Source organism: Eucyclogobius newberryi, unplaced genomic scaffold (genome assembly GCF_026437365.1).
Source record: "Eucyclogobius newberryi isolate DKJ021-1_F unplaced genomic scaffold, fEucNew1.0.hap1 SCAF_21, whole genome shotgun sequence".
In the NCBI taxonomy this organism is placed as follows: domain Eukaryota; kingdom Metazoa; phylum Chordata; class Actinopteri; order Gobiiformes; family Gobiidae; genus Eucyclogobius; species Eucyclogobius newberryi.
The window spans coordinates 19,262,715-19,283,760 of NW_027315846.1; the positions used below are offsets into that span (position 1 = coordinate 19,262,715).

At 43.2% G+C, this 21,046-nt stretch overlaps 2 protein-coding genes across 5 annotated transcripts in view; one reads left to right on the forward strand and one right to left on the reverse strand.

The window, feature by feature from the left end:
• The window catches only part of LOC140370359 (regulator of G-protein signaling 6-like), a 44,023-nt gene extending 40,193 nt beyond the window's left edge, over positions 1 to 3,830 (forward strand). The window contains exons 16-17 of the mRNA XM_072457483.1: positions 1,873 to 1,932; positions 2,096 to 3,830. Of these exons, the coding sequence (XP_072313584.1) occupies positions 1,873 to 1,932; positions 2,096 to 2,146 (111 nt within the window). The 3' untranslated portion in view covers positions 2,147 to 3,830. The remainder of the gene's footprint in view (positions 1 to 1,872; positions 1,933 to 2,095) is intronic.
• Positions 3,831 to 6,435: 2,605 nt separating this feature from the next.
• LOC140370405 (zinc finger protein DPF3-like) lies at positions 6,436 to 20,674 on the reverse strand. 4 transcript variants are annotated; one of them, XM_072457546.1, is made up of 10 exons: positions 20,582 to 20,674; positions 13,977 to 14,137; positions 13,647 to 13,754; positions 11,374 to 11,504; positions 10,797 to 10,892; positions 9,909 to 9,966; positions 7,471 to 7,512; positions 7,067 to 7,195; positions 6,872 to 6,982; positions 6,436 to 6,790 (listed from the first exon to the last, which is right to left on the reverse strand). In XM_072457546.1, the coding sequence occupies exons 1-10, from the start codon at positions 20,611 to 20,613 to the stop codon at positions 6,630 to 6,632; spliced, it is 1,029 nt and encodes a 342-aa protein (XP_072313647.1). In that variant the 5' UTR covers positions 20,614 to 20,674; the 3' UTR covers positions 6,436 to 6,629. The 4 variants fall into 4 exon arrangements, with proteins under 4 accessions (XP_072313647.1, XP_072313646.1, XP_072313649.1 ...); XM_072457545.1 differs by lacking the exon at positions 20,582 to 20,674 and adding an exon at positions 20,076 to 20,134; XM_072457548.1 differs by lacking the exon at positions 7,471 to 7,512.
• Between the last annotated feature and the right edge of the window lie 372 nt (positions 20,675 to 21,046).

Sequence of the window (21,046 nt, forward strand, 5' to 3'; positions counted from 1 at the left end):
ACTGCACTGGGACGGTTTGCAGCCGAGTGTGAAGCGGCTGGGATGAGAATCAGCACCTCCAAATCCGAGGCCATGGTTCTCGACCGGAAAAAGGTGGCTTGCCCTCTCCAGGTGGGTGGGGTGTCCTTGCCCCAAGTGGAGGAGTTCAAGTATCTCGGGGTCTTGTTCACGAGTGAGGGAAGGATGGAGCGTGAGATCGACAGGCGGATCGGTGCAGCGGCTGCAGTGATGCAGTCGCTGCATCGGACCGTTGTGGTAAAGAGGGAGCTGAGCCGAAAGGCAAAGCTCTCTATTTACCGGTCGGTCTACGTTCCTACCCTCACCTATGGTCATGAGCTTTGGGTAGTGACCGAAAGAACAAGATCGCGGATACAAGCGGTCGAAATGAGTTTCCTCCGCCGGGTGGCTGGGCGCTCCCTTAGAGATAAGGTGAGGAGCTCGGCCACACGGGGGGAGCTCGGAGTAGAGCCGCTGCTCCTCCACGTCGAGAGGAGCCAGCTGAGGTGGCTCGGGCATCTGTTTCGGATGCCTCCTGGGCGCCTCCCTCGGGAGGTGTTTCAGGCATGTCCCACCGGGAAGAGGCCCCGGGGAAGACCCAGGACACGCTGGAGAGACTATGTCTCTCAGCTGGCCTGGGAACGCCTCGGGATCCCCCCGGAGGAGTTAGAGGAAGTGTCTGGGGAGTAGGAAGTCTGGGAGTCCCTGCTCAGACTGCTGCCCCCGCGACCCGGCCCCGGATAAAGCGGCAGAAGATGGATGGATGGATGGATGGATGGAGCTGCTGCTGCTGCTGCTGCTGCTGCTGCTACGGACACAAAATTGAAAGTCAGGCAATTAGTTGAGAATTTGCTATCTCCATTTTAAACGGGACATCAACTTAAATACACTTTTACGAGCAGCTTTTAGCCATGTTATAACAGTATTCCCTCATTTTATTTTAGTAGTAATTTTATTGTTTCATGCATGTTTGAGTAGTTTTGTATTGTCCTATATTTGAAGCTTGGATGCTCAGGATTTTTTTTTTTTTACCTACCTCCAATCCCCGCCCACTGCTCCTTATGTGCTTGCAATAAAAAATAAATAAATAAATAAATCAGACTCCGGATCACACATGTAGGGTTCAAAAATGTTGCATTGACATTTTCAACCATAGAAACAAGGAAACGCAATTCTGCTGCTTGCAACGGTGACATGCCACTACGAAGAAGTGGATCATCTCCCCTTTTCTAGAACAATATTATGGTTTACACTTTTTTTTTTAAAGTAACATGATACGGTAATCTATGCATTTTATAGTTTAATACTAAATAGCCCCCAAAAATGTATACTATGCCTTCTTTAATCAAAACAATACATTTATCATCTTTAACATACAACGATTCATAGTTTTGTTGCAATGTTAAAAGCCTGTTTCTACTCTCTGCCGTAACCATGACAATAAATGACTTTACTTTTCAATTTTGTGGCGCTTAATGTTTGGTGATTAGGGTAATTACCTTTAGCTTCTAATATAGACTGGCATTTAGAAAGCTGTTTAAATGTCACTATCAATACAACACATGTAAATGAGATAAGCCTGATTAGCTCAATATCCTCCTACATTAGGCTTTTTCATGTACTCACTACTCACTACTGTGTAATATGGAGCAAAGCAAATCCCTGCTTCCCTTCTTCATGCTCTTACCATTTCTGTGTTGGACACTGCTCCTCCTGCTGGCCCTAAAACACTCCATCTTTGTCCACATATCCCTTTATTTCTTTTACCAATGCTTGTCCCGCCTCCTTTGTTCCACTAACACCCACTCCCATGAACATCATGGACACCTGTGCGTTAACCCAAACACTCACCCTGCTTCCCCCCTTCCACAACAGCCACCTGCAGACCCCGACCAGGGCCGCCGCACCTCCATGGAGAAGTTCACGCGCAGTGTGGTAAGTCCAAAGAGCTGGGGCTGTCCATATCACAAAGCACACTGGCTGGCTCACGATCAGTGTATCAGCTTCTGCACTTACAACCATATTACACACAGTGTATTTTAGAGGAGCACCTTCTTCTTCTTAATCTGAGTCGTGTCTCTGCTTTTTGGGTTTCCAGGGAAAGTCGTTGACAGGTAAGCGCCTCACTGGCCTCATGCAGTCCTCCTGACACGTCGCACACTGGAGGGGCACAGTCGGACCCTGTCAGCCAGATGAACTGACCCGGACAGGGACAATGGCGTTCAGAGCTGGATCTACTAGTTACTACTGCAAAGGCTGCCAGACGGAGCTCCCAGGACTGCTGGTGCTGCCACTCTCAGAGCAACACTGTCCGGTCTGCTGAGATTCAAAGCCTTGGTCTGAAAACACACTCCCGGCATGCAGCGTACAGTATTAAGCACATAGAGACTAGGGCTGCTCCATCACACCCGTGGGACCTTTTGTATTTACACACATGTCTGAGAATGCCGGTTTATTATTCAGTCCATTTTATGTGGCAGAGTTTTGCATTCTGTTGTCAAAACTTGTTGAGACATATCCAAATTCAGATTTTATTTATTTACTGTACATATCTACCTACAGCATTGTCAGCAATAAAAACAATAGGCCTTTCAGTTTCACCTTTCCAAACTCTCTTATACAGTATGAATAATATGTTTTCAATTCCCCATAAAGCACATGACATATTGGAACACTAATGAAAAGCAGTCACGGGTGTTTTTCAGCCGTCGACATAAATTAATTTGTCCCATGCTTCATTACATTCCAGAATCTGGCATAAGGGCTTAATGTTGCATTCACTTTGCAATATTGCATGTTCCATTGAAATGTCTATACCGGAAAATGAGTGTTGTGTTTTTACAATAGTGCTTTGTGACGAGACACGGAGCGAAAAGCTGATAATATTTCCATTCCACTTGTCAAAATGGACCAGGGCTTTCATATTTTACAGAATAAGCTGAAATGATGAAACAAAGAGAGAAGTGGTGGTTTTTAAACATGTATTCTCGTTTGAGGAGAGCACATGTGAAGAAAAAAATATCTACTTGCCGTTTCTAATGTTGAGTGCCATGTGTTGAACTACTGGGTTAATGTTACTGAGATAGTTGTCTGTCTCTAGTTTTGAAAGGCCTGCTACAAAATGAAAGCAGATTAGATTTCTATTTTTCTGTAAAAAGCATGTGTTTTCTGACTTCTGACTTTTTATTTTCATTTTTTTGGGGTCTTTAAATGTTGCATGTTGTTGGACTTTAAAGCAATGACAAATGAGATGGTGAGTTTTCATGATGGTGGAGACTTGGAGCTAGTCATGGATCTATGGAGCTAGTCCCCCAAACTGAGTTGCTTCCATGAATCTATAACATGACCATGGTTGCTCATCTGAGGCCTCAACACAACTGCAGAGTTCTTCTACTTGGACTGAGCAGTTTCTATCTCGCAGCTCCCCCGTGTGGCCAGTCACTGCTACTGCTACTGCTGTGGACTACTGAAAGAATGAATGGTCCAATATAGTATTTTATATTAGAGATGTACATGTCATATTACAATTACTATCACAAGCCAATAACCTCTGAATATGCGGTAGAGAGAGAAATGCTTAAATTGATGTACCAAATATTATTCTCTGCACAAACAAGATGACACGTCTAGAGAGCATTGTAGATGTAATTTGGCTATTATGTCATTGAAAGAACATTGTATGACATGGGCACATTACTATGCATGTAACATAATCAGGGCATTTTGTGCTTTTAGTTTTTCAATCAGCAAGTAAACTAGTGGCACTCGATCGATACACACAAGCACCTGTTATTTATCCATAGCTACCAAATAATAAAAGCTCTGGACATGTCTGCTGTGGCTATTTGTGTGCGCTAGATTAAATAATATCTTACAATATCTGGGAGAAAACAATGATTTACTGGCATTGGCCAAAATATCAATTCAGATGTAGATTGTATGTAATATAAGCTCTCTTGATGAGGCAATACAGGTGAATATTTACTACAAATACAACTTATTAAACAGTGTAGGAAATGAGTCTCAAGTTAAAGGTTAAAGGGATCTTATTTACACTGAGATATTATAGAAATCAGAAAACAACACGTCAGATTAAGTATTTTGAGCATGATTTAAGTCTATTCTATGTAAAGGTTGTTTTTGTAGACCTTTAGACCTTACAGCACATCACCACAGCCTGATATAGCAATCCATATAGTTTTTCTCCAGTGGTGGCTGGACTTCAGACTTGTGATTTCTCAAGCAGCACCTGGCGATCAATATCTCTGAGCTGCAGCCGCCTTCTTGTCCTGGCCGTTCCGCTGCCATCACAAACAGGCCGAGTATTTTTCCACAGGCTATTTCGTGATGATGGAAGTAAAAATCCACAGAGAACAAGCTCAGATTTTTTTTTTTTAATTTTCTCAGAACAATAAAAATAGTTTAACAAACAAAGATTTCTTAATTTTCTTAATTTCAACATATTTACAGCTGAGAATGAAACAAACCCAGTCATCTCCTCTTGGTTCCGTTCCCACCTGAACTATCCCTCTGTAAAACCGGGAGTATCGGGGCCTATTGCAGTGTCTTTGACGAGGTATACAGGCTATTCAATGAAGACTGACTGACACTGGAGCGGACACACTGACCATTGCGTTTGTTAGGATTTGCACCCCCATTTGTATAATGTTAAGTAGGGTTCAATGATGACACATGCTTGTTCTTTCTGACATGACATTGGAAGGATAAGACATACTTTTACACAGAAGAGGGGGTTCTTGTCAAGCTGCTTGTATGTCCTGTAGAGGTGCACTACTGTGAAGTGTCCCAGGGACCGGGACAGATGGTTTTCGATACACATGCGAGGTCTCACATACCTATGGTTTTATATTGTAGCGGTAGTGAAGAACAGACCTCTTCACTCGCCTGTGTAACATTAAGAACTGTGAAGTAGTCAACATTTTGAACTGCTGAAGCACTCTGAAGCTAAAATGAACATCTGACCAAACTCATCTCTAATATCAAGTCCTTGCGAGATGAATTCGACTTCACAGCCACCGCCACAGTAGTTTCGACAGTAAGGAGAGCAGAGGCTTTGCAAGGCTGATGAAGCAGAAGCATCTTATTGCCGTATTCTTTCCTTTCATTTGAGGCTGCAGAAGCACAGGCCTTCTGAGGGTTCATTGTACAAGGATCCTGGGTGATGTGTGTGTTCCTGGAGGCCAACTCAATACAATCACACGACTCAGTGGTGAAACAATCAACAGCAGAGGAAATCAAAAGATGCCTGAGTAGTTGAGGCTATTGAGAACCTGATCAGGACAGAGGTATCCACAGTAGAAGAAAACATGGTTCAACTCAAACAGTTCAAAACCTGGAAATACTATACAACAGAAAAAAGCCCAACGGAAAAAAGCCCCAAAAAAATACAATTACAGCAAGGCAGAATGAATTTGGAGAAAGCCCAAAGCCCAGAGAAGCTTTGTGTAGCGACCACACAGTAGTCCAGAGGTGCGTGTGGTGGTGGAGTAGAGCACCATGTCTATAGCTGGGTCAGAGGGACTGCAGCCCAGTCCGGCTGGAGGCTCATGGCTGTCAGAGCGGCAGGCTGGCACAGTGATGAGGATAATGACGTCTTAGTGTCACATCAGATCACACAGCAAAAGAGGGCAGGCCGGGCCCAGGGGCCCAGTGCACCCTTTGGCCACAAACAGGCAAAGGCCAAGGCTTTAGTGTTCCCAAAGCTCAGTGGAGTTCCAGCACAGAGCACCAGCAATGAAAGAAGCTGGAGCTATTCACATATCAAATGTTCAAGTGATCAATACATACTGTCTGGGGAACAGTTGCCACAACTAAGCTGCATGACTTTTACAAGCAGTGGATGCTTTTCCACACAGTCAGTTATAGCGGGCCCAAGCAGGGACATGAAGGCTCATAAGTTCAGAGGTCAAATCTTTTACTTCATTGTTCATGTATAGCCAAAGTGCTGAGAGCTCCTGTACAACACAAACACACATGTAAGTCACTGGTCCAAATATCACCGGTAAAAAGGGAAACATAATAAAACTAAAAAGTTACCTTTCCTTTCAGTGCTCAATGTTTAAAAAATAATTGAGGCATTGAATTTGTCTTCATCCATATATATTAGGGGGGCTTGATTATAATTAATGTCCTTAGTTCCTTCACGAGTAAGTTCAGTCCAGAGTAAGCAAAAAAAAAATTGTCCTAAAAGGGACAAATACTTCACAAAACATCAAGCAGCCCAAGTCCATTCTGCGCTGACATTTAAGTTTTCCAATGCATCAATCCTTTTATAAAATCACACAATAATGTCTCCAGTGTTACTGTTCTTTGCGTAAAATCCTTTAGCTTCAGTGACGGGAAAAACCAACAGCTTCTGTCAGCATGAGGTCACCGTCAAATCCTTCACCGTTTTAAAAGTTTATATATATTTATGTTATATATAAAAAGGAAGTTCATAAATTACTCAAAGTGTTCAGTAGATAAAATACCTCTTGCATTAATGTCCTGAAATTCTTACTTTGTGCTTTCCGCAAACAAACAACAAAACATTGAAATAAAAAGAAGCAGCAGATTTTTGCCAGAGGTTAATCCAAAAAGTTAAAAGGGTCTTTGTTGTTCAAAGGTACTCTCTATCTGTGCCGGCTGGAGATGCCGTTGCTGTTGACCAAAGGCTCCTCCAGATCCTCGTCCTCAAAGCCGTGAAATGTTGACGTGTCACTCTCTGAGGTGGTGCCAAACAGCTCCTCAGCCCCAGCGAACGCCCCGTCCTCCTTCTCCTCTCCACAGTCAGCTAACAGTGAAAAAAGTCAGTGATAGGAGAGGTAAAGAAAACCATAAAGGATCTGAGGTACATTTATTTGTGTACCCTCACCTATGTGCTGACAGGCTGTGCAGGGAGAGCCAGATTTACCCGTTTTCTTTGAACCGTGGCATTTAGTGCAGTAGTTGTTGGGAATGTTTGCTCCAGCTTGACCTTTTGGGCCTACAAATAACATGAATTAACAATGGAACATGTTTTTACTATATTATCTGTCCCGATTCGCTGTCTCAGAGTACTAGAGCTCACGTTTCTGTGGTATAGAAGGAGTTCTTGTTACTACTGTGCTCCTCTCCCCGGGTTGCTCCTCCTCTGCCATATGGGAATGGGTGTAGTGATAGCTCAGACCTGTTCGGTTTCTGTAGCGCTTTGCACACACTGAAAAACCAGAGGGCACAAGTTTGATCAATGGACTACAAATGTATATAAATGCCTTTTCCCCCCATCTGAAAGATGAAAAGGGAGCCATTTCAAATTCTCCCATAAGTCAATAAAATGCAGACGGTATAATAACCATGTCTCTCTTACTCGAGGGCACTTTTGAGCTCAAGACAAGTCACGTAATAAATGGCCTGTATCAATAATAACAGCATCTGAAACCCACTATTTAACAGTCTATCCAAACAAAAAAAACTGTGAACATATGCAAGTACCTGTGGGTGTAGATTTGGTATTTTGCCGTGGTTTGTATCTGCCTGAAAAAGAGAGGCAAAGATATCCAGCCATTAAGAAAAGACAATTAGCCGAAAACCCTACACCACCACTTGACTTTTCCACATGCATCATGTACAGGGACACCACAGTAAGTACAGTACAAACAGTCTTGTGTCTTTAAAACTCTCCACAGTTATAAGGTTAGCACTTTGACGCAACTTTAGTATTATGCAAACTAAACATTTGTAACATATTATCGCATAGTTTTATTAATGGACTCATGCACGTTTGAGTATTCCTGCATATTCAGTCCTTTTCATTCTCAAGGCTTCAAACACTCACTGTTTATTATAAAATTGTCTTTCTATTAATAACTTGCAATTATTGTTTTTAGCTGCATTTAAATCCAGTGTGTTCCATTTACTCCCTACAGAACACTGCCTGACCCTTTTGATTCACCCCAAAATAGGGTCACATGTGTGTGTATTGTTTGTTTACACAATATCAGTATTTGTCACCTTGTGGAGGGGGGTCACCCCAAAACTGCCTCTGACAGTCATCCAAGATTTATAAAAAATAATATAATTTATTTAAAATGTGTTTATATTGTACTTCACATTTGACCCCAACTCTAAAATCCCAAAGTGCTACAAAGCAAAAACAAATAAAAACAATAAAACAAACAAGCCATTACCATTTTAAAATTAGCTGTAAGCTTTTCTAAAAAGGTAAGACTTTTTTTTTTTTTTTTTTTTTAAACATCCACCCTGGGGGTGGTCTGGGAGGTGGTCTGGTCTGGGAGGGCGTTCCACAGATGGGGAGAAGCAGCCTCAAAAGGTCCTGTCTCTCATGGTTCTGTTCTGTGAGGTAAGTGGGGGCCTCACCATGCAGACAGTGGGTGTGCAGGAGGACCTTGTATTCAATGCTGAAGTGAACAGGAAGCTAGTGCAGGGTACAGAGGATGGGGGGGATGTGTGCATGTTTCCACACCCTCATGTACATGAGGGTGTTCTGTACATAGTGGAGCTTTTGGAGGCTCCTGCCAGGGATCCTGATGAGGAGTGTGTAACAGGATTCCAACCTGGAGGAGACAAAGGCATGGACGAGCTTCTCTTCAGCCTGAAGAGAGAAGGATGTACGGAGTTTGGAAATATTATGGAGGTGGAACAAGGAAGTTTCGCAGATGTGGAAGACATGGTTGTCAAAGGTGAGGTGGTAACAGAGGGGAATGTTAAGATAAGATAATCCTTTAATATCCACACAAGGGAAATTTTGTTGTTACAATGCAGTAGAAACAGGAGGAAAGGACAGATTATAGGAAGTTTCAAAAACACACTCTTATGAACAAAAACAAAAAACTCTAAACAAAACTCCTCTCCTATCTTAATAGGGAATGGAGGGGGGGAAATAAAATAAAATAGATAAATAAAAATAAAAAGATAAAGATAAAAAATAAGATAATAATAATAAAATAATGATAATAGAATAAAATAAAATAAAAATAAAATAAAGTAAAAATAGCTAGCACAAGACTAGGTAATACTATTAGCAGGTAAGTAAACCGAATAAAAAACAAAATAGAACATTCTTATTTACAGGTATTGTGAAATGATGGAAGAGTGGAGTAGTTGAATGGGATCTGTTTGAATGGAATGAGTTTTTGAGTTCTGGTTCATCCATGGCCTTATCTCCTCCAGGCAGGAGCTGGGGTGGGTGAAAGTGGCAGAGGGGGGCCCAGAGGGGTGCCCAGAGGGGTGCCCAGAGGGGGGCCCAGAGGGGGGCCCAGAGGGAGTGACTCTGAGGTAGAGTTACGTGTCGTCAGCATAGCAGTGGAAGCTAATTCCATGCTTACTGACGACACACCCAAGAGGAAGCATGAAGATGGTGAAGAGGGTTGGACTGAGCACGGCACGGGACCCTGGGGGACCCCACGAGGACCCGACAAGTAATACTGTAGGGACTGGATGAGCTGAAGAAGGAGCAGAACCAGTGAAGCGCTTTGTCAGAGATGCCAATGTGGTGGTGGTCGATGGTGTCGAACGCAGCAGAAAGGTCAAGAAGAATAAGACTGAATGTGGAGCTGGAGTCTGAGACAATCAGTAGGTTGCTGGTGATGCTGGTGATTCTGATGAAAGCAGTTTCTTTGCTGTGAGATGGGCGGAAACCAGATTAGATTTTTTTATACAGATTGATAGATTTTAGATGATTGTAGAGTTTGAAGGAAACAACCATTTCAAGGTTTTTTGATACTCCTACTGCGTCTTGAGCGAGACATTTTCTCTCTCACAACGCACGTGTTGTGTGACGGGATGGGGGTGTTAGAATGTCATTCAGAAAACTGTAGTTATTTCATCTTTTGTATCCCCAATTTAAGATATAAAACAGTATACTGTAAATATATAAAAGAGACTTTGAATAGACATTGGAGATTACTCACTGTCACAGACATATGGCTTATCATCGTAGTCCGCCTTCCTGCGACCTGAGCCCCGACCCTGAGAAAACACACAAAGTAAACTCACTACTAAGCCGTGACTATGCAGTAGTTCCTGAATGGCAGCTTAAAACTAGGGATGTCAAGATTAGCATTTTTTTTTTCAATTACCACGATTATTTATGGCCACAATAGGTTATTTGTGGGATATAACTTGCGGGATACCACGAGCGGAGCACACACACACGCGCACGTGTGCGTGGGAGCCCAGCACGTCAACAAGCCCTATCCGTTTATACTGACAGATGTGTGGCGTATCTGTGAATGTGACTAAACGTACTGAGCGACCGGTCCGTTACACACAGAGATTAACACTAGTGCCAGTCAACTGCAGGAGCTACATTCAGAGCAAGACAGCGAACCGAAAGTGAAGCCACGGAACACAAAGGAGGAAGTGAGAAGGGGGAGGAGGAGGGCACAGGTAGGGCCAGAGCGTACCCTCACCTGCAACGCTGTTTTTTTTAACAAACCCTCCCCGAGCTATCGTTACCAAGGAGCTCATCTCACTAATTGCTATAATACTTAAAAGAACTACAATAAGGCCTCAAACTTATATTTATAATTAATCCATTTGTGGCCATTACATTTTATGTTTTAAATTATCTGCAGCATTAAATGGTAGGCAGGTTAATTGTTATTTAAAACAAATCCTCTCACAGGAATAGTAGCAAGTTCAAACATTAAAAAATACAATATAAATTGTCCCCTCTTTTTGCTGATAATTGTGATTAATCGTGAAATCGCAATATTTCTCCTCACGATAATCGTGACTGTAACATTTGAAACCATAACATTCCTACTTAAAACAGGGGAGTATTTGGAGACACTTGCCCTTCCTTTTCCCCTGTGTCGCCTTTTGGGAGTGTCCACCTCAAAGTCTTCATCATCGTCAAAAGCATCTTCGGCTGCATCTGCCTCTAAAACCCTCTGACAAATACAGAAGAAGCAGAAATTATGATTAAGTGGCTCACTGGGAGCCTAAGAGGCATTGTAGGGGGGCCCCAAAAGTTGTCCACACTTTTGTTTATTTTTGTTGTTCCATGTTTAAAAAAAAAAAAAAAAAATCACTACTTTAAATCTGTATTAAGCCTACAGCCATTAGCATTTACATTTGTATTTGAACATTTAAACAAATACATATATTCTTTAGAATAGAGAGTAGATCATTATTGCAGGGTTGATGAGGGGGCCATGGCCCTTTTTGGGAATGGCTGGCATACAGTAATGAGTGGTGGGGCTGCTGTATACTGTCAGAAAAGCTTCGCAGTGAGAGGGCAGTGAACTAACGAGCCCTGCAGGTCAACTGGAAAAACTTGGGAAGTTGCCTTAGCAACCGGCAGGGGCACTCCAAACGGTTCTTAATGTCACAGCTGGGAGCAAAGGAGCTGAGGTAAACATGTGGCCTCACCTGGATCTCTAGCAGACTTTCCTCGTCGTTCTTAGCGTTGTTCCTCCGCTCCAGACCCTCTCCCCGCAGCAGAGCCTCCAGTGTAGTGCTCTGAGTGGGGAGTGATTCCTTAGACATTAGGCCACCAGCATCTGCAGAGAAACAACACACATTCATAGTGAATTGACCAGTACCAGCCGTGTTTGCCGCACAGGGGCCGGACAACACATGCCTATTGTCTACTTGTGATCATGAAGAAAGACAATGCATTCATGTCTCCATTTGCTCTGCTAATAAAGGAAACCATTGCACTTCTAACCCAGATTCAATGTGGCTTTCTTACATTTTTTGTGACATACTGGTATATAAGAAAGACTATTCAATTTTATCTAAATGAACAGATGGGAAATAAGGATAACAGGTAATGGCATGTGATGGAAAAATGTATGCGATCCTCACTTGCCACCGAGTGAGCCATTCCATCTTTGCATTTTTAATATTTATAACATAGTTATATAAAGCTGTGAAGCAAAGGATCAAAAGAAATGGTGCAGAAGTCGAGCAGGTTAGGCAGACATGACAAAGCAAACAAAGCTCTGACAGTCAGCCGGATTCACACATCTCCTCTCCTCTTTCATGATCATCCACTTTCTTTGAGCAGTTTGAGAAGAGGACATACTTCAAAAGCCCCAGAATTCAGCTCTCTACAGTCTGCTCGTCTTTCACTGCATCCACTGGAGCCCTACAGAATACTAAGCAGAGGAGCCAGAGACTGCAGGTAAAATCAGGATGAGCCAGGAGATACCCAGCAGCCCCTCACTATTGTGTCTGTTGCACATGTTGACTTTCACCTCTCCACGACGAGACAAAGCCCCTCCCTCCTCCTGTGTCCCTTCTCACCCACAGGAGCTGGGGGGCTATAAATAGAGTGGCAGCAGCCTGCAGCAGGGTGCTGATTGTGCATGCAGCCCCATTCTCCACAGCATCAGCTCGACAGAGCCCAGGCAGACTGTGGCTGCTGCCGTGTGCTCAGCACCTCTGGGCAGCTGCACAGCACGCTGCCTCAGAGAGTTAGGTTAAATCAGGTTATGTTTCCTCAGTACAGAGCAGGCTTACAGCAGCCTGTTGTACTGAGTCAGAGGCAGTGTGGATCTCTGTACAAGCAAGAGCCCAGACCAGAACAATAGCACACAATGCCATGTGTTTGGGAAACAACGGCTTGTTTCACAGCAAATCTCCCCAACTGAGCAGCCTGATTACTGTTAGATTTATACATTTTCCAAACTTGAGCAAAAATTGTATTTCATCTAAAAACTCTGAATTGCTATTTGAAGGATATTTATTTATTATTTAATTGATAGGAACAGATACAACAAACATAGATGAACAGTAATCTGATGCAGGGATCAGTGTTTATAGCCATGGCTAATTCCCAACACCAGTCCTCAGATGGGCTTTTAATAGTTTAGATTTCAAACAATGCTGTGCTAAATGAATTTAAGCACAGCATTGTTTGACCATTTAAATGATTAAAAAAGCAATAAATACAGTGGATATGTCAAAAAGACCAAATATATAATTTGCTATATAGACACTTACACTGTGTCATTCTCCTCACCCACACAATTCATATATGATCACACTGTTAGTGTTGGAGGAGCGAGAATTTACTCTGCATTATAATATATATTGCATTACTATAAGCTATTTGACAACAATTTAATCCTCAAATTTCTAACAGCAGCTCATTATTTTCTTTCAAATGTAAAAATATAGTAAAACGTACATATTTTCATGTTTTCCTCATATCAGAGCTAAGAGAAGCAAGACAGAGTGTCCATATCTCCATTTGTTCTGCTAATAAATGTGTGTAAAATGTGTGTAAAATGTCTTATCTCATCCGGTACATTCCTTGGGACAGTGTGGTGCTCAAGTCTTGGGCACTATAACAGTTACTGAACACAACTCACAAAACTGGCAGATTAGAAGGTGATGAGGAGACAAGGCCATTGAGCAGGGGAGTGGACAGGAAAGAAGGGGGAGGATAGGGAAACTTGGTGTTGAATGGTGAAGAGGTTTAAAGTGGCATGTCAAAAAGGTATTATAGTAGTAGTAGTATCCAGTGCTGCACCTCCCAGCAGTGAGAAATCTAATGACATGTTCTACTTTGCACAAAACATGTTTACCAGCCAGCGTGAATATGAACATATTTCATCTGCTCAAAAAAACAAAAAACAAACAGTAAACAGAATGGCCACCAGCTTAATCACTTGACCAGTGGTCAGGAGACTTACCCAGATGCAGGCCATAGATGCCCAGACGAGAGTCTGTAGAGTTGTGCAGCCGCCTCTTCTTCCTCCAGCAGCGGGCGGGGTACGTGTACATCTGTCCTGCCCCAACCCCTGCACACAAACAGGTGTGAGCACACTGCAACAGCCTGGAAAACACCTACTTAAGGTCTACACAACTAACACAGGATGTACTATGAGCCTTTGGCGTGTAGTGCGAGGATGGAACTGGGAATGTATTTGTTTCTATCACTCATAGTAGGTATAGTTTCATAGTTGGCAATGATGGTAGAAAAGAGCTTTTGGAGAAATAAACAAAACAAAAAGTGTGCAAACCAGGGCTCCGGTGATGGCGTTCCATCCAAATGTAGCAGTTGTTCTGGGCCACTCCAGTTTGGGAGTCGAGGAATGGTAGGCGGACGCTGCGCTCGGCGCACAGACGGGCATTGTAGCTGCGGCACTGCTCAATGGCGTCCTTATAGAACTGGTCGCCCAGTCTGAAACAGACCAGCAGAGACTGTCAGACATTGCATTTGAAAGTAAAAATGATGGGACTGGCCAGTATTAATTTCATTGCATCATTGTTTAATTAAATAATACTAACATGCCCTTTTGTTGGAGTACACCTCATTACACCAGTTAGCTGAGCAAGCTAAAAGAGGCAAAGAGAAAATCAATACAGTTTGAGAAAACAAAGCAGTTGTTTATTCCATACAGTTATTGGTTTCTAAAATGTTAAAATAAGAAATACTTGCTTATTATGTCCCATTAGTAGTCACAGCAGCAAAGCACATGTGGGAGTATTAAAATGCAAAGGACCTGGTTTGATTCTGCTCATGTATGTTTAGCATTACTATGTGCACTGTATTAAGCTCATATTCAAATATATTACAACCCCTTTTAATCTTGGAGCCAAATACATAAATCATTTCATAGATTTGAAGGACTCAAAGTCTTCCTTTCACTTTTCTACAGCTCCAGTGAGATTTTGCCGGTCCCTCAGGCTTTCACCGTTAATATTCAGAGTAAGATGGGGGAGGATATTTCACATTGGAGCCCTCAATCGCTGCCACACGCCTGCTATGGTAATTAGCCTACTTAATTAATCTCAGCAGAGCGCCGAGCGCAAGGGCAAGTTCCTATTTAACTATAAAAAAGATGAGGGTATGAGGCGAGACTGAGAAAATCTGACGGGGCTACTGTGTAACATGTGTGCTATGTTGCGGGAACATAGGAAAAAGTAGTGCTTTTCTTGCATCTGTGCATTAACGAACTTCTTCCACGTGTTCCCAATTAGGACATTAGGAAGACGGCCATTTTGGAGTGGAACTAATGAGCAGCAGGCTGCGAGTTGAGCCTGGAATGTTAAAGGTGGTCCTGCAGGCGGGAGTGGGATTTACTCCTTAAACTTCCGCCATCTTGGGGTTGATTTCTGCCACAACAAAGACCTGGCGCTTAGTATAGTTTAGACATGATGAGGGCCAGCCATGAGTACAGAGAGGATGGACCATAGGTGGGACGAGCTAAAAGAAGACATATAAACTTCCTTGTGCTACAGTTTTACTATTTCAGTTGTAAAATAAATTGCTACCACAGCTGGTTTACACGGCTTTAGAATGACACACACCAAAAAAAAACATTTACAGGAAACGGGCATCTTACCACTGACGCAATAAACAATAAACATCAATAAAACAAATCCATCTTCTCGTGACACTTTTAGTTTTTTATTTGACTAAAACTTTCAACAGACAATTTCTATCTTAGTGAAAAATATCAATTGAAAAAAAAGAAAAATGTCTTGCTGTTGTCTCGCACTGTGGCAGGGTTTCAGGGTCAATGTGCAACCGGCCCCAGGATCGTGAGTTTGATCCCCTACAATTTGCTGAATGTCCTTTCCTCGCTCATCCTGATTTCCCACTACACTGTTCTGCCCAAAAAAGCCAACGGGTCAAAACTAATTTTGTCTTACTGTTGTGACCAATAACCAACATTTTCATTGAGAAGGCCCACATATGAACACAAATTAACCTTTATTCTTAAAAAATATAGTTATTATCAATATTATTGCTTGCTGTTGGAGGTTTCTGCATCCTGTAAAGCACTTCTGTCTTCTTCGTGTTGTTGCAAAGTGCTCTATAATTAAACTTTGATTGATTGATTGATTTATTGATTGATTGATGGTACTCCAGACCTTGAGCTAGGCTTGGTCAGGACCTTAGCGGGAGGATTTTACCGATGGTGCATGTTTTGGGTTGATGGGGGAAAAGCCGGAGGACACGGAGGAGAAAACATATAAACTTTGCTTCAAAGGCCCTTGGAACCTTCTTGCTGTGAAGGGTCACCCGGTCACTGTAATGCTCAAATCTGTAAATGTACACCCTTCTCTGTATAAAAAGAAACATTCAATGCACTGATTGTCTGATAATGAAACATGGCCACACTTAAACTAGGGCAAAAAAATAATATTGGCTTGATATATGGTGGAATTCTTCGGAGGCGGACCTACAGGACGAGTGGGTGGAGAAAGTTGACGGTGAGAGCTGCAGTAAACAGAGACGCATGCTAAATCATGATATAACACTCCCTGCCCTGATTGACAGATTGTCACATTACAATTCAATTTCATAGATTAACATGACCCACCCCTAACTCTATCTGTATTGTCTTCTTCACAGCTTCACAACAACGACACATACAGAATGATAAGCCACAATCTTCAGAACACAACACTTGCATCCAATAGAATCTTTTTTTTAATTATTACGTTTATTGATATTAATTACCAGTCTGGGTCGGTCACTTTACATGGGGGGTATTTTAAAACAGGAGGCCTAAACTAACCTGAGTGAGTCCTGATGCCATAGCTCCAAATCAGCACGGGCCTGATACTGTCTGTTCCATATCGGTTTACTAAAAGCGCACCAGCTCTAAATGCTTCCTTGAATCCTGAAGCGTCCAAACTCAGAAGTGCCAAGTAAAGCGGCGAGTGTGACATTGCCCAGTTACAAGATGAGGCGCTACAGCCACTGAGACCACCAGACAGGGAGACAGAGGGACAGGGAGACAGAGGGAAAGGGGGACAGAGAGAAAGGGGGACAGAGAGAAAGGGGGACAGAGAGACAGGGGGACAGAGAGACAGGGAGACGGAGACAGGGAGACAGGGGGACAGGGAGACAGGGAGACAGGGAGACAGAGACAGGGAGACAGGGAGACAGGGAGACAGAGAGACAGGGAGACAGAGAGACAGCCTGATTTTTTAAATACAAACTAAATACATAACATATATGTCATACTGCAAAACATTCCAGACAAATAACATCTCCATGGAGACAAGCAGGGCACCAGAAAAGTTATATTGGGCACCTTTAAATGCAACTAAAATCTAAAATATTGGCATAATTTGATCCAAAAGGAGAAATCAGTGACTGCAGAAGACACACTTCATATGCAATATGTGCATTCAAACTGTAGTATTATTATTATTATTAGGATTGTCCAAAGAAAATATATGATAATAACTAAAACTAGTATCAAAAGTATCTAGGGCTAAAACAAGTGAAATCGACTAATTACAACTATTTGAATATGGAAATAATTGTCAACTAATTTGATAATCAAATAATCATTTTCTGAACTCCAAACCAGACTTGTGCTGATAGAAGAAGAACACAGGAAATGTGTAAAATAATAATATTTTTAATTATTATGATTTTGCTGTGTATACTCAATGAAGAGCATCGCTGTAGCTGTATTTGGTCAACTTTAGTAAAAATCTCACATTCACTGGCATTTCGTAATCTAAATAACTAATCCATTAATTGATAAAAAAATAATCATTAGTTGCCCTAAAAGTATCAGAACTGAAATATCTAGTATGAATTACACAACCTTGGTAGAGAAAGTCTGGATTTACAAAAACTGTGGGTGATAAAGCATTTCATTGCACAACGCACACTTCTTTGTGCTTTTAAAAATGATTATTAGGCCATGTTTGGTTTCTACCAAAGTGAGGTTCAAGCAAAGAGCTGCATGTCAAATGTGAACAGCAGCAAGGAACAAAAGCAAATCTTGTGGCCAGTGGGGCCTCCACTATCAGCGTTTTCCCGTCAACGGTCCCTTGTGTCACATGGCTGGCTCTGTAATGCCAGCATGTGTTAACAGCCATTTTGCATAGATCTGATTACTACAGTTAGCAGCAGCACAGCCACTTTGGACCTCCAGTGGATTTAAAAACAACTTGTTCTGTTCTGAGGCTCTATGGCTGAATGTGCTGCAGGTGCACGTCTCACAGGAAGCTCGAGCCACCACAGAGCAGAGCGGAGGGGGAGGAGCGACTGCATCCTGAAGTCCTGATTATTACATGTAATCAGTGCAACCCGGTCTGCGAGGGCAAGACCAACCAGGCCCCACACCTCCACACTGAGTCACGCTCCCAAATGCCCTTCGTACTGAAGTCACAGAGCTGATGAAGGCGAGACAGCTGCTTGATGAGAAAACAGGGGACTAAAGAAGTGTCCCTCCCACACAAGAGTCCATCAGCCTCTTTATTAATTAAATATTCCAGCCTCCATTTTAATCAGCAGATTTTGGAGATTAGCGTCCGCCCAGGGCTAAAATGAGGGGCAGATGAGCGCAGGCGAACAGCTCCATCGACCACATCCAACTCACAGGTTTCCACTTGCTCTTACAAATGTGAATCGTCTTCATAAAAAGGTCAAACTGGTCCACATGAGCAACATCCAATTAGTGAAGAGTGTGACTAATTATAATCTGACAAAAGTGTGAAATGAAGTCAGAAACCCCAGACATAGGCTAATTATAGCAGATTGAAACACTTCATTAAGCGGACTCCACAGCAAGGAGACTTTTACATCTGAACGCAAAAGGTCTCAAAGATGAAACAGCAATTTGACAGCTGACGCAATCCAATCCAATTTTCCAATATTCTCCATCCCTAAGCGTTGTTAAAATGACAATGGTGTGGTTCTTAACGTTTAATAACCAATATTTAACCAATAATGCAAACAAGAACTTTATTCAACCTGTAATGTCTACATCTGTACTGAATTTCCTCTGCATTGTTGCCATACCACTGCAACAAAACAATGCCTTTTAGATCAACATTTTTAAGATTTTTGGGGGATTTGGCCATTGTATAATACCCTACTGCTATTATTGTGTTTTACGTAAAGATCTATGTGGATAGACACTGCAGTGTCAATGAGGCATCCATCAATCATTTCAGTCTGCTTCTTCTAGCCTGTATCTCAGCAACAATGTCCCACACTGACACTGAAGAGTGAGTGTGCATCTGAAGACAGGGTGTTGAGAGCCGAGGTCCAGAGGGCCTGAGGACCGGACCTCTGAGGACCGGACCTCTGGAGGACCGGACCTCTGGAGGACCTCTGGAGACCTCTGGGGACCTCTGGGGACCTCTGGAGGACCAAACCTGTGGAGGACCGGACCTGTGGAGGACCGGACCTCTGGAGGACCGGACCTGTGGAGGACCGGACCTGTGGAGGACCGGACCTGTGGAGGACCGGACCTCTGGAGGACCGGACCTCTGGAGGACCGGACCTGTGGAGGACCGGACCTGTGGAGGACCGGACCTCTGGAGGACCGGACCTCTGGAGGACCAAACCTGTGGAGGACCGGACCTGTGGAGGACCGGACCTCTGGAGGACCGGACCTGTGGAGGACCGGACCTGTGGAGGACCAGACCTGTGGAGGACCGGACCTCTGGAGGACCGGACCTCTGGAGGACCGGACCTGTGGAGGACCGGACCTGTGGAGGACCGGACCTCTGGAGGACCGGACCTCTGGAGGACCGGACCTGTGGTGGACCGGACCTGTGGAGGACCGGACCTCTGGAGGACCGGACCTGTGGAGGACCGGACCTCTGGAGGACCGGACCTGTGGTGGACCGGACCTGTGGAGGACCGGACCTCTGGAGGACCTTTGAGGAGTGGCAGATGGGTCTCCTGCGATTGGCCAACACCTCTTCTCTCTCTGTCGGAGCATCTCACTGACAGATGGAGCCTGGATCCAGGACCAAGCTAATCTCCAACACTCCTCCACTTAAAGGCACAGTGGAGCATGAATATACCTTAGCAGAGCTCGAGACCCCCACACCACCAACACAACAACAAGCTAGTTTGGTCACTGCTCAGCGATAACAAAGCCCACAAGTTGTGCCATCTAAATTGTATAGATAAACTTGCAATAATAGAAAGGTGAATTGCACAGTAGAACAAAGGAGGAGGATAGGAGACATAGGTGGAACATATTTTGGAGGGCTGGAGTGTTAAAAGGACTAATGCACAAGGAGCTAGTTTGTATTTCCGACAGCGCACAAGTTCACAGGCTGTCACTTCAGTCCGTTTGGACAGAAACATGCAAATCGAAAATGCCTCCTCCCTTTGCTTGCTTTACCGGGTCCTGACCACGTCTGCGCTTGGAGGAGCCAAAGTTGACATGTCGACAATTCACACCAACTGTAAACGAGTTTCGGAATGTCAGATTATATATTATAGCTTATATTATAGCTATGCCCAACCAAGCACGGGAAAAGCGGCGTTTCGTTATTCGGGGCTGCGCATAGGCACGTTGTCGACAGTTTACCGAATAAAATTTATAGCCTACTAAGGACGACACTCTCTGTTGTTGAATGCCAAGCGGAGCAATTAAAACGACTTTGCTCGTACGAGCACAGTGTCATGCAGCCATCAGTTCATGTCTGGGGCTATACCACAACATTTGATCAAATAAAATAACTATACGAGGCGACTTTATCTTGCAAGAAGTGGACAAAATGCATTCAGACAGCGTCGCCGCCATACGCACAAGGCAAGCAACAACATGCACGAATATCCGGTAAGGATTAACAAGTTGGCATAAAAATAACAATAAAGTATTTCTTTAGTGTCTGAAATACTTACGCTTTTAGTGGATTCTGAATGACAGCCGCCATTTTGCTACAATGTAACGCAATATCGGCGTCTTGCAGTTCTGAGGGAAACCTACAGAAACGGACCAATCAGAGCTCGGACTGAATCCGTGGACCAATAGCTTTGCGACAAAGGCGAATAGGGCGTGGCTTTTAGGGGTAAACTGTCAAAATAATTTTAAAGGGTTTTCCCTTGCGTTTGTATTGTACACATCTCAACTTCTCACGTTCTTTTAAAGAGCCCTCCACTGAATCTCAGAGATACAGGAACTAGCTCCTGTTTATTCATTTAAGGTCACAGTGAAAACAAGAAAGAATGCCAACATGGAAGCTTGTGTTTAATTATTTATTAAAAATAATTATGAATCATTTATAATAATCAATAAGCACCAAGCAAATATTTTTCTCTCTTCAACTGGAGCTGCTGTGTTGTCGAGGAATGGCATGCACACAAGTG

What these genes read in the sequence shown, in the direction of transcription:
- LOC140370405 (XM_072457545.1), bottom strand. Translation starts at nt 20,119, where the DNA reads ATGTCAACTTTGGCTCCTCCAAGCGCAGACGTGGTCAGGACCCG. An exon ending in CATCTATGGCCTGCATCTGG is followed by an intron (nt 11,505 to 13,646) that starts GTAAGTCTCCTG and finishes GTTTCTCTGCAG; the next exon opens with ATGCTGGTGGCCTAATGTCT. An exon ending in AAAGTCTGCTAGAGATCCAG is followed by an intron (nt 10,893 to 11,373) that starts GTGAGGCCACAT and finishes TGTATTTGTCAG; the next exon opens with AGGGTTTTAGAGGCAGATGC.